Raw genomic sequence first — 12606 nt, 5'->3', positions numbered from 1 at the left:
TATGAAAAAGGGGGATTATGTCCAAATAAAATCATCAGCCCGGAGGTTGGGTCTTGGGCGCAGTTGGGTCTTCCAACAGGACAATGACCCCCCAAACACACGTCAAAAGTGGTAAAGGAATGGCTAAATCAGGCTAGACTTAAGGTTTTTTGAATGGCTTTCCCAAAGTCCCTTAACTTAAACGCGTGGACAATGCTGAAGAAACAAGTCCGTGTCAGAAAAACCGACACTTTTAGCTGAACCGCACCAATTTTGTCCAAAACAAAATGGCATGTCTCATCATATTTTTCATGAAGTAAACAAAATTGGAGCTGTTTGGACCACAATACCCAGCAATATGTTTGGAGGAGAAAAGGTGAGGCCTTTAATCCCAGGAACACCATGCACACAGTCAAGCATGGTGGTGGTAGTATTATGCTCTGGGCCTGTTTTGCTGCCAATTACAGAGAGTAAACGGGACTATGAAAAAGGGGGATTATGTCCAAATAAAATCATCAGCCCGGAGGTTGGGTCTTGGGCGCAGTTGGGTGTTCCAACAGGACAATGACCCCCCAAACACACGTCAAAAGTGGTAAAAGAATGGCTAAATCAGGCTAGAATTAAGGTTTTTTGAATGGCTTTCCCAAAGTCCCTGACTTAAACGTGTGGACAATGCTGAAGAAACAAGTCCGTGTCAGAAAAACCGACACTTTTAGCTGAACCGCACCAATTTTGTCAAAAACAAAATGGCATGTCTCATCATATTTTTCATGAAGTAAACAAAAATGGAGCTGTTTGGCCACAATACCCAGCAATATGTTTGGAGGAGAAAAGGAGAGTTATTTAATCCCAGGAACACTATGCCTACCGCTAAACATGGTGGTGGTAGTATTATGCTCTGGGCCTGTTTTGCTGCCAATTCCAGAGAGTAAACGGGACTATGAAAAAGGGGGATTACGTCCAAATAAAATCATCAGCCCGGAGGTTGGGTCTTGGGCGCAGTTGGGTGTTCCAACAGGACCATGACCCCCCAAACACACGTCAAAAGTGGTAAAAGAATGGCTAAGTCAGGCTAGAATTAAGGTTTTTTGAATGGCTTTCCCAAAGTCCCTAACTTAAACGTGTGGACAATGCTGAAGAAACAAGTCCGTGTCAGAAAAACCGACACTTTTAGCTGAACCGCACCAATTTTGTCAAAAACAAAATGGCATGTCTCATCATATTTTTCATGAAGTAAACAAAAATGGAGCTGTTTGGACCACAATACCCAGCGTTATGTTTGGAGGAGAAAAGGAGAGGCCTTTAATCCCAGGAACACTATTCCTACCGCTAAGCATGGTGGTGGTAGTATTATGCTCTGGGCCTGTTTTGCTGCCAATTCCAGAGAGTAAACGGGACTATGAAAAAGGGGGATTACGTCCAAATAAAATCATCAGCCCGGAGGTTGGGTCTTGGGCGCAGTTGGGTGTTCCAACAGGACAATGACCACCCAAACACACGTCAAAAATGGTAAAAGAATGGCTAAATCAGGCTAGACTTAAGGTTTTTTGAATGGCTTTCCCAAAGTACCTAACTTAAACGTGTGGACAATGCTGAAGAAACAAGTCCGTGTCAGAAAAACCGACACTTTTAGCTGAACCGCACCAATTTTGTCAAAAACAAAATGGCATGTCTCATCATATTTTTCATGAAGTAAACAAAATTGGAGCTGTTTGGACCACAATACCCAGCAATATGTTTGGAGGAGAAAAGGAGAGTTATTTAATCCCAGGAACACTATTCCTACTGCTAAACATGGTGGTGGTAGTATTATGCTCTGGGCCTGCTGTACCCTTGCCTTTTTTTTCTTTTGTGCAAATAGATTAAAAAATAAATAAATAAATAAATCTCTTGACTATTTGCTCCCGTAGGCGATCACAATAAGAGGCGTGTCTTTGGATTTACTGCTAGAATCAAATCACAACTCATTACCAAAACCCAAAGAAAGGCGACATTTAAGCCCTTAAAATAATTTCACAATCCTGAAAGACAAAATCTCGTCGTTCGACGACTGTACAAAACATAAAATACAATACTTGGTGGGTTAAACCGTCATACAAGTAAGTGGACAAAGACTGGTGTAGTTCAACAACACCCGAGTGTGGTGTTCGGGTCTGTGGGTCTGACGCTTAGCTGGCATCGTGGTGAAGTTGTGTTCTCTCGTGGATGGAACACAGCATGGAGGTAAGAATGATGATTTATTTCTATACCAAAGAACAAACTAAGAACAAAAACACTTGCACGAAGGCACTAGCAACAAAACCAACCGAACTAGCATGTGAGCTAGTTCTGTGAGATGTTCTTATTCAAACGGGGACAGCAGCTCCATTCTATGTGTCATACTTGATCATTTCGCCATATTGCCATATTTTTGCTGAAAGGATTTAGTAGAGAACATCGATGATAAAGTTTGCAACTTTTGGTCGCTAATAAAAAAAGCCTTGCCTGTACCGGAAGTAGCAGACCATGTGCGCGTGACGTCACGGGTTGTGGAGCTCCTCACATCTGAACATTGTTTACAATCATGGCCACCAGCAGCGAGAGCGATTCGGACCGAGAAAGCGACGATTTCCCCATTAATTTGAGCGAGGAGGAAAGATTCGTTGATGAGGAAAATGAGAGTGAAGGACTAGGGAAAAAAAATAAAATGGGCGGCAGAGCGATTCAGATGTTATTAGACACATTTACTAGGATCATTCTGGAAAATCCCTTATTTAGTGAGATTATATGGTCGTACCTGTACAGCCTGAAAGTTGTAGGGGTGTGGTAACGGGTGTCTCCGAGGGAAGCCACTTTTCTCGACTAGGCGATTGTTATTCCCCCCCCCCCCCCTCCTCCTAGATGTAAGTATCCGACGGTCGGGGGCGGCCGGTGGGAGGAGGCAAGAGAGTCCGCAGCTGCAGTAGAAACGACGCAAGCTCTCTGCTCATGTCTACTGTAAGAGCCGACTTAATACCAGCATTCAGACCGAGAAAGTGACGATTTCCCCATTAATTTGAGCGAGGAGGAAAGATTTGTGGATGAGGAAAGTGAGAGTGAAGGACGAGGGGGAAAAAAATAGATGGCAGAGCGATTCAGATGTTATTAGACACATTTACTAGGATCATTCTGGAAAATCCCTTATTTAGTGAGATTGTATGGTCGTACCTGTACAGCCTGAAAGTTGTAGGGGTGTGGTAACGGGTGTCTCCGAGGGAAGCCACTTTTCTCGACCAGGCGAAGGCAGCCGTTGGGGCCGGGCTGAGATTGTTATTTCCCCCCCCCCCCCCCCCCCTCCTCCTAGATGTAAGTATCCGACGGTCGGGGGCGGCCGGTGGGAGAAGGCAAGAGAGTCCGCAGCTGCAGTAGAAACGACGCAAGCTCTCCGCTCATGTCTACGGTAAGAGCCGACTTAATACCAGCATTCAGACCGAGAAAGTGACGATTTCCCCATTAATTTGAGCGAGGAGGAAAGATTTGTGGATGAGGAAAGTGAGAGTGAAGGACTAGGGGAAAAAAATAAAATGGGCGGCAGAGCGATTCAGATGTTATTAGACACATTTACTAGGATCATTCTGGAAAATCCCTTATTTAGTGAGATTATATGGTCGTACCTGTACAGCCTGAAAGTTGTAGGGGTGTGGCAACGGGTGTCTCCGAGGGAAGCCACTTTTCTCGACCAGGCGAAGGCAGCCGTTGGGGCCGGGCTGAGATTGTTATTTTTCCCCCCCCCTCCTCCCCCTCCTCCATGATGTAAGTATCCGACGGTCGGGGGCGGCCGGCGGGAGAAGGCAAGAGAGTCCGCAGCTGCAGTAGAAACGACGCAAGCTCTCCGCTCATGTCTACGGTAAGAGCCGACTTAATACCAGCATTCTGACCGAGAAAGTGACGATTTCCCCATTAATTTGAGCGAGGAGGAAAGATTCTTTGATGAGGAAAGTGAGAGTGAAGGACGAGGGGAAAAAAATAAAATGGGCGGCAGAGCGATTCAGATGTTATTAGACACATTTACTAGGATCATTCTGGAAAATCCCTTATTTAGTGAGATTGTATGGTCGTACCTGTACAGCCTGAAAGTTGTAGGGGTGTGGCCACGGGTGTCTCCGAGGGAAGCCACTTTTCTCGACCAGGCGAAGGCAGCCGTTGGGGCCGGGCTGAGATTGTTATTTTCCCCCCCCCCCCTCCTCCTAGATGTAAGTATCCGACGGTCGGGGGCGGCCGGCGGGAGAAGGCAAGAGAATCCGCAGCTGCAGTAGAAACGGCGCAAGCTCTCCGCTCATGTCTACGGTAAGAGCCGACTTAATACCAGCATTCAGACCGAGAAAGTGACGATTTCCCCATTAATTTGAGCGAGGAGGAAAGATTTGTGGATGAGGAAAGTGAGAGTGAAGGACGAGGGGAAAAAAAATAGATGGCAGAGCGATTCAGATGTTATTAGACACATTTACTAGGATCATTCTGGAAAATCCCTTATTTAGTGAGATTGTATGGTCGTACCTGTACAGCCTGAAAGTTGTAGGAGTGTGGTAACGGGTGTCTCCGAGGGAAGCCACTTTTCTCGACCAGGCGAAGGCAGCCGTTGGGGCCGGGCTGAGATTGTTATTTTTCCCCCCCCCCTCCTCCATGATGTAAGTATCCGACGGTCGGGGGCGGCCGGCGGGAGAAGGCAAGAGAATCCGCAGCTGCAGTAGAAACGACGCAAGCTCTCCGCTCATGTCTACGGTAAGAGCCGACTTAATACCAGCATTCAGACCGAGAAAGTGACGATTTCCCCATTAATTTGAGCGAGGAGGAAAGATTCGTTGATGAGGAAAATGAGAGTGAAGGACTAGGGAAAAAAAATAAAATGGGCGGCAGAGCGATTCAGATGTTATTAGACACATTTACTAGGATCATTCTGGAAAATCCCTTATTTAGTGAGATTATATGGTCGTACCTGTACAGCCTGAAAGTTGTAGGGGTGTGGTAACGGGTGTCTCCGAGGGAAGCCACTTTTCTCGACCAGGCGAAGGCAGCCGTTGGGGCCGGGCTGAGATTGTTATTCCCCCCCCCCCCCTCCTCCATGATGTAAGTATCCGACGGTCGGGGGCGGCCGGCGGGAGAAGGCAAGAGAATCCGCAGCTGCAGTAGAAACGACGCAAGCTCTCCGCTCATGTCTACGGTAAGAGCCGACTTAATACCAGCATTCAGACCGAGAAAGTGACGATTTCCCCATTAATTTGAGCGAGGAGGAAAGATTTGTGGATGAGGAAAGTGAGAGTGAAGGACTAGGGGAAAAAAATAAAATGGGCGGCAGAGCGATTCAGATGTTATTAGACACATTTACTAGGATCATTCTGGAAAATCCCTTATTTAGTGAGATTATATGGTCGTACCTGTACAGCCTGAAAGTTGTAGGGGTGTGGCAACGGGTGTCTCCGAGGGAAGCCACTTTTCTCGACCAGGCGAAGGCAGCCGTTGGGGCCGGGCTGAGATTGTTATTTCCCCCCCCCCCCCCCCCCCCTCCTCCATGATGTAAGTATCCGACGGTCGGGGGCGGCCGGCGGGAGAAGGCAAGAGAGTCCGCAGCTGCAGTAGAAACGACGCAAGCTCTCCGCTCATGTCTACGGTAAGAGCCGACTTAATACCAGCATTCAGACCGAGAAAGTGACGATTTCCCCATTAATTTGAGCGAGGAGGAAAGATTTGTGGATGAGGAAAGTGAGAGTGAAGGACGAGGGGAAAAAAAATAGATGGCAGAGCGATTCAGATGTTATTAGACACATTTACTAGGATCATTCTGGAAAATCCCTTATTTAGTGAGATTGTATGGTCATACCTGTACAGCCTGAAAGTTGTAGGGGTGTGGTAACGGGTGTCTCCGAGGGAAGCCACTTTTCTCGACCAGGCGAAGGCAGCCGTTGGGGCCGGGCTGAGATTGTTATTTCCCCCCCCCCCCCTCCTCCTAGATGTAAGTATCCGACGGTCGGGGGCGGCCGGCGGGAGAAGGCAAGAGAGTCCGCAGCTGCAGTAGAAACGACGCAAGCTCTCCGCTCATGTCTACGGTAAGAGCCGACTTAATACCAGCATTCAGACCGAGAAAGTGACGATTTCCCCATTAATTTGAGCGAGGAGGAAAGATTCGTTGATGAGGAAAATGAGAGTGAAGGACTAGGTAAAAAAAAAATAAAATGGGCGGCAGAGCGATTCAGATGTTATTAGACACATTTACTAGGATCATTCTGGAAAATCCCTTATTTAGTGAGATTGTATGGTCGTACCTGTACAGCCTGAAAGTTGTAGGGGTGTGGCCACGGGTGTCTCCGAGGGAAGCCACTTTTCTCGACCAGGCGAAGGCAGCCGTTGGGGCCGGGCTGAGATTGTTATTTTTTTCCCCCCCCTCCTCCATGATGTAAGTATCCGACGGTCGGGGGCGGCCGGCGGGAGAAGGCAAGAGAATCCGCAGCTGCAGTAGAAACGACGCAAGCTCTCCGCTCATGTCTACGGTAAGAGCCGACTTAATACCAGCATTCAGACCGAGAAAGTGACGATTTCCCCATTAATTTGAGCGAGGAGGAAAGATTTGTGGATGAGGAAAGTGAGAGTGAAGGACGAGGGGAAAAAAAATAGATGGCAGAGCGATTCAGATGTTATTAGACACATTTACTAGGATAATTCTGGAAAATCCCGTATTTAGTGATATTGTATGGTCGTACCTGTACAGCTTGAAAGTCGGAGGGGTGTGGCCACGGGTGTCTCCGAGAGAAGCCACTTTTCTCGACTAGGCGAAGGCAGCCGTTGGGGCCGGGCTGAGATTATTATTCCCCCCCCCACGATGTAAGTATCCGACGGTCAGGGGCGGCCGGTGGGAGGAGGCAAGAGAGTTCGCAGCTGCAGTAGAAACGACGCAAGCTCTCCGCTCATGTCTACGGTAAGAGCCGACTTAATACCAGCATTCAGACCGAGAAAGTGACGATTTCCCCATTAATTTGAGTGAGGAGGAAAGATTTGTGGATGAGGAAAGTGAGAGTGAAGGACTAGGGAAAAAAAATAAAATGGGCGGCAGAGCGATTCAGATGTTATTAGACATATTTACTAGGATCATTCTGGAAAATCCCTTATTTAGTGAGATTGTATGGTCGTACCTGTACAGCTTGAAAGTCGGAGGGGTGTGGCCACGGGTGTCTCCGAGAGAAGCCACTTTTCTCGACTAGGCGAAGGCAGCCGTTGGGGCCGGGCTGAGATTATTATTCCCCCCTCCACGATGTAAGTATCCGACGGTCAGGGGCGGCCGGTGGGAGGAGGCAAGAGAGTCCGCAGCTGCAGTAGAAACGACGCAAGCTCTCCGCTCATGTCTACGGTAAGAGCCGACTTAATACCACCATTTTCTCACCGAAACCTGCCGTTTGACATGTGGTAGGGAACCATGTTCGCTAGTAAAGCTTCAAATTCGGGGATGTAAACAAGGAAACACCGGCTGTGTTTGTGTTGCTCAAGGCGGCCGCAATACACCGCTTCCCACCTACATCTTTCTTCTTTGACGTCTCCATTATTCATTGAACAAATTGCAAAAGATTCAGCAACACAGATGTCCAGAATACCGCGACCTTTTCAGCGGGAAATTTAAAATTGCAATTTAGTAAACTAAAGAGGCCGTATTGGCATGTGTTGCAATGTTAATATTTCATCATTGTTTTATAAACTATCAGACTGCGTGGTCGCTAGTAGTGGCTTTCAGTAGGCCTTTAAATATAAAAAAGAAACAAATCACATCTGAATATTGCTCACACTTAAAAACTAATGTCTTACTTCCCTTTGATTGGACATAAACAGTGAAGTTTTTATGCTGCAATATCCCATCCAACCAACAGAGGGCAGTAAAACCATAGAGAATGGGGTCTTTTACCTTTTATGAGTTATCTCCAGCTTTCTCAGCCTCTTTTCTCCATGTCCACTGTAGACATTTAATCACTTTATTCATCTGTTTGGATGCAAAAATCACACAATTGTGTGATAAACAAGAATGCAGAATATTCTGAAACATATTCCGCCCAATCAGATGTCTCTCTCTCTGACCTTTCACCTTTGCAGCATGTCGTCATCAGCGTCCACGCCCGGGTCTCGAGCGGACCAGGAGGAGCACTACCGCTTCCTCCACAGCATGTTGATGGAGAAGAAGCTGCACATGCTCTTCAAGGTAAGGATTCCTGGAAGAAAACAAAACAAAAAAAAAATTCCTCATAAAATGCTTCATATTTATATAGCACTTTTCTCTAGAGACTCAAAGCTTTTTTTTTACATAGTGAAACCCAATATCCAAGTTAGATTTAAACCAGGTGGGGTAAAGTGTCTTGCCCAAGGACACAACGGCAGAGACTCGGGTGGCAGGAAGCGGGGATCGAACCTGGAACCCTCAAATAGGCCACTCTACCAACCGAGCTATAAAACCCCAACAATGACATTTAATATTTTCCTCAGAGTTCATGTCATGATACCTTTTGATTAAATACCCAAATGTGACATTTATTTTAGAATAGATTTAAAATTTTCTTTATTAAAATTTATTTTAAAATTTTTTATCGGTATTGTGGTGGATAGGCCCGAAACTTTAACAGCAAACAAAGTGGTTTTAGTACTAAAGTTTTTATTTACCCACATTCGAAAGTCCAAGTTGGATTGAAATGCCAATGCAAACAAATCATATCAAATATTGGTCTACTGGCTTTTTATATGTTTCCCTCATGTGTCAAGGCCCTGTTGTTTTGCAACTGCTTGCTCTGCAACAACCTTGGATCCCTTAGTCGCAGCAAACCGTTAGTGAGAAACCTATCTGTCGGAATGGATATTTTTTCGGGCACCGAGCACCAATTCACGTTAAAATCCAACAGTGCCATGTTTCGGGGTACCTGGACTGGCACTGCAGCAGCACTGAGAGCCGACCTAGCCAAGCGACCCTATGGTAATGTTGCAATGTTCAATGCCAACAAAGGAATTGACTCCAAAAAAAATAGTATTAAGGCTCCAGATGCTAATATACATTTATTTTGCTATTTTACATGCTACTGATTAGCATTAGCGATTTTACATGGCGATTTTTTTTTTTTTTTTAAACGCCGCAAAATTTTGTTGATTAAACTTCAACTAAGATGGGCGTTACCATCAAGAAGCTGGTGCAAAATATATATATATATATATATATATATATAGATATATACGCAGTGAAATTAATTCTCTACACAAAAAAAACTAAAATTATGGAAGTGTTTATTTACATACCTTAATTGCTTCCAAACGGTGCCTGTAACAAGGCAGTAAAACGGGAGATCAAACAAAACATAAGTCATCGGCACGGACCCACTAGTTGCGGAAGCTAGCTCTCCAAACAGCTAAGCAGACCCAATAACTCCATTGTGACCTTTTGGTGGATTTACTGAGGAATTTGTGAAACTGAATGCTAACAGACACTCTTAAACGCGTTAGCATATTAGCAATGTAATGATGGTAGCCTCAAGTATGCATGAGAAGACTTCTAAAGATATCGCACATGGGACCGTTTAGTAAGTATAAATTGTTTTAGTTATATTGTAAAATTTACAAACGTTGCTTGGGAGTGACGAATGAAGAATTTTTAGGCGTAGTAACGCTATGGATGGCCGTCAGCTAAACAGACTCAATAACTCCATGGTCACGTTTTGGTGAATTTACTGAGGAATTTGTTGAAACTGAAACAATTACAAAAAGAATGCCGTTGTAAGTTTTTAATACTAACAGACATTCGTAAACATGTTAGCATATTAGCTAATTTAATGATGCTAGCGTCATAGCACGTAAAAATATGCATGAAAAAACTTCTAAAGACATCACACATGGGACGGTTTAGTTAGTATGAATAGTTTTAGTTATATTGTAAAATTTACAAACGTTGCTTGGGAGTGACAAATGAAGAATCCTTAGGCGTAGTAACGCTATGGATGGCCGTCAGCTAAACAGACTCAATAACTCTGCGGTCACGTTTTGGTGAATTTACTGAGGGATTTGTTGAAACTGAAACAATTACAAAAAGATAGCCGTTATAAGTTTTTAATACTAACAGACATTTGTATATGTGTTAGCATATTAGCTAATGTAATGATGCTAGCGTCATAACACGTACAAATATGCATGAAAACACTTCTAAAGACATCACACATGGGACGGTTTAGTTAGTTAGTATGAATAGTTTTAGTTATATTGTAAAATTTACAAACGTTGCTTGGGAGTGACGAATGAAGAATCCTTAGGCGTAGTAACGCTATGGATGGCCGTCAGCTAAACAGACTCAATAACTCCGCGGTCACGTTTTTGGGGAATTTACTGAGGAATTTGTCGAAACTGAAACAATTACTAAAAGAATGCCGTTGTAAGTTTTTAATACTAACAGACATTCGTAAACGTGTTAGCATATTAGCTAATGTAATGATGCTAGCGTCATAACACGTACAAATATGCATGAAAACACTTCTAAAGACATCACACATGGGACGGTTTAGTTAGTTAGTATGAATAGTTTTAGTTATATTGTAAAATTTACAAACGTTGCCTGGGAATGACGAATGAAGAATCCTTAGGCGTAGTAACGCTATGGATGGCCGTCAGCTAAACAGACTCAATAACTCCGCGGTCACGTTTTTGGGGAATTTACTGAGGAATTTGTCGAAACTGAAACAATTACTAAAAGAATGCCGTTGTAAGTTTTTAATACTAACAGACATTCGTAAACGTGTTAGCATATTAGCTAATTTAATGATGCTAGCGTCATAGCACGTACAAATATGCATGAAAACACTTCTAAAGACATCACACATGGGACGGTTTAGTTAGTTAGTATGAATAGTTTTAGTTATATTGTAAAATTTGCAAACGTTGCTTGGGAGTGACGAATGAAGAATCCTTAGGCGTAGTAACGCTATGGATGGCCATCAGCTAAACAGACTCAATAACTCCGCGGTCACGTTTTGGTGAATTTACTGAGGAATTTGTTGAAACTGAAACAGTTACAAAAAGATAGCCGTTAAAAGTTTTTAATACTAACAGACATTTGTATATGTGTTAGCATATTAGCTAATGTAATGATGCTAGCGTCATAGCACGTACAAATATGCATGAAAACACTTCTAAAGACATCACACATGGGACGGTTTAGTTAGTTTGAATAGTTTGTTACATTGTAAAATTTACAAACGTTGCTTGGGAGTGACGAATGAAGAATCCTTAGGCGTAGTAACGCTATGGATGGCCATCAGCTAAACAGACTCAATAACTCCGCGGTCACGTTTTTGGGGAATTTACTGAGGAATTTGTTGAATCTGAAACAATTACAAAAAGAATGCCGTTATAAGTTTTTAATACTAACAGACATTTGTATATGTGTTAGCATATTAGCTAATGTAATGATGCTAGCGTCATAGCACGTACAAATATGCATGAAAACACTTCTAAAGACATCACACATGGGACGGTTTAGTCAGTATGAATAGTTTTAGTTATATTGTAAAATTTACAAACGTTGCTTGGGAGTGACGAATGAAGAATCCTTAGGCGTAGTAACGCTATGGATGGCCATCAGCTAAACAGACTCAATAACTCCGCGGTCACGTTTTGGTGAATTTACTGAGGAATTTGTTGAAACTGAAACAGTTACAAAAAGATAGCCGTTAAAAGTTTTTAATACTAACAGACATTTGTATATGTGTTAGCATATTAGCTAATGTAATGATGCTAGCGTCATAGCACGTACAAATATGCATGAAAACACTTCTAAAGACATCACACATGGGACGGTTTAGTTAGTATGAATAGTTTGTTATATTGTAAAATTTACAAACGTTGCTTGGGAGTGACGAATGAAGAATCCTTAGGCGTAGTAACGCTATGGATGGCCGTCAGCTAAACAGACTCAATAACTCCGCGGTCACGTTTTGGTGAATTTACTGAGGAATTTGTTGAAACTGAAACAATTACAAAAAGAATGCCGTTGTAAGTTTTTAATACTAACAGACATTTGTATACGTGTTAGCATATTAGCTAATGTAATGATGCTAGCGTCATAGCACGTACAAATATGCATGAAAACACTTCTAAAGACATCACACATGGGACGGTTTAGTTAGTATGAATAGTTTTAGTTATATTGTAAAATTTACAAACGTTGCTTGGGAGTGACGAATGAAGAATCCTTAGGCGTAGTAACGCTATGGATGGCCGTCAGCTAAACAAACTCAATAACTCCGCGGTCACGATTTGGCGAATTTACTGAGGAATTTGTTGAAACTGAAACAATTACAAAAAGAATGCCGTTGTAAGTTTTTAATACTAACAGACATTTGTAAACGTGTTAGCATATTAGCTAATGTAATGATGCTAGCGTCATAGCAGGTACAAATATGCATGAAAACACTTCTAAAGACATCACACATGGGACGGTTTAGTTAGTTAGTATGAATAGTTTTAGTTATATTGTAAAATTTACAAACGTTGATTGAGAATGACGAATGAAGAATTCTTAGGCGTAGTAACGCTATGGATGGCCATCAGCTAAACAGACTCAATAACTCCGCGGTCACGTTTTGGCGAATTTACTGAGGAATTTGT

The 12606-nt window shown here is 43.3% G+C and overlaps 1 protein-coding gene across 2 annotated transcripts in view; it reads left to right on the top strand.

Annotated features, from left to right (window-relative positions):
* LOC133545130 (MAGUK p55 subfamily member 7-like) overlaps positions 1-12606 on the top strand; it is a 149760-nt gene that overhangs the window by 7328 nt on the left and 129826 nt on the right. For both annotated transcript variants that reach the window (XM_061890487.1, XM_061890486.1), the window contains exon 2: positions 8068-8173. In XM_061890487.1, the coding sequence (XP_061746471.1) occupies positions 8069-8173 (105 nt within the window). In that variant the 5' untranslated portion in view covers position 8068. The remainder of the gene's footprint in view (positions 1-8067; positions 8174-12606) is intronic.

The sequence above is a fragment of the Nerophis ophidion genome, linkage group LG28 (genome assembly GCF_033978795.1).
Source record: "Nerophis ophidion isolate RoL-2023_Sa linkage group LG28, RoL_Noph_v1.0, whole genome shotgun sequence".
NCBI classification, from domain to species: domain Eukaryota; kingdom Metazoa; phylum Chordata; class Actinopteri; order Syngnathiformes; family Syngnathidae; genus Nerophis; species Nerophis ophidion.
This window is presented reverse-complemented; position numbering and strand designations above follow the sequence as displayed.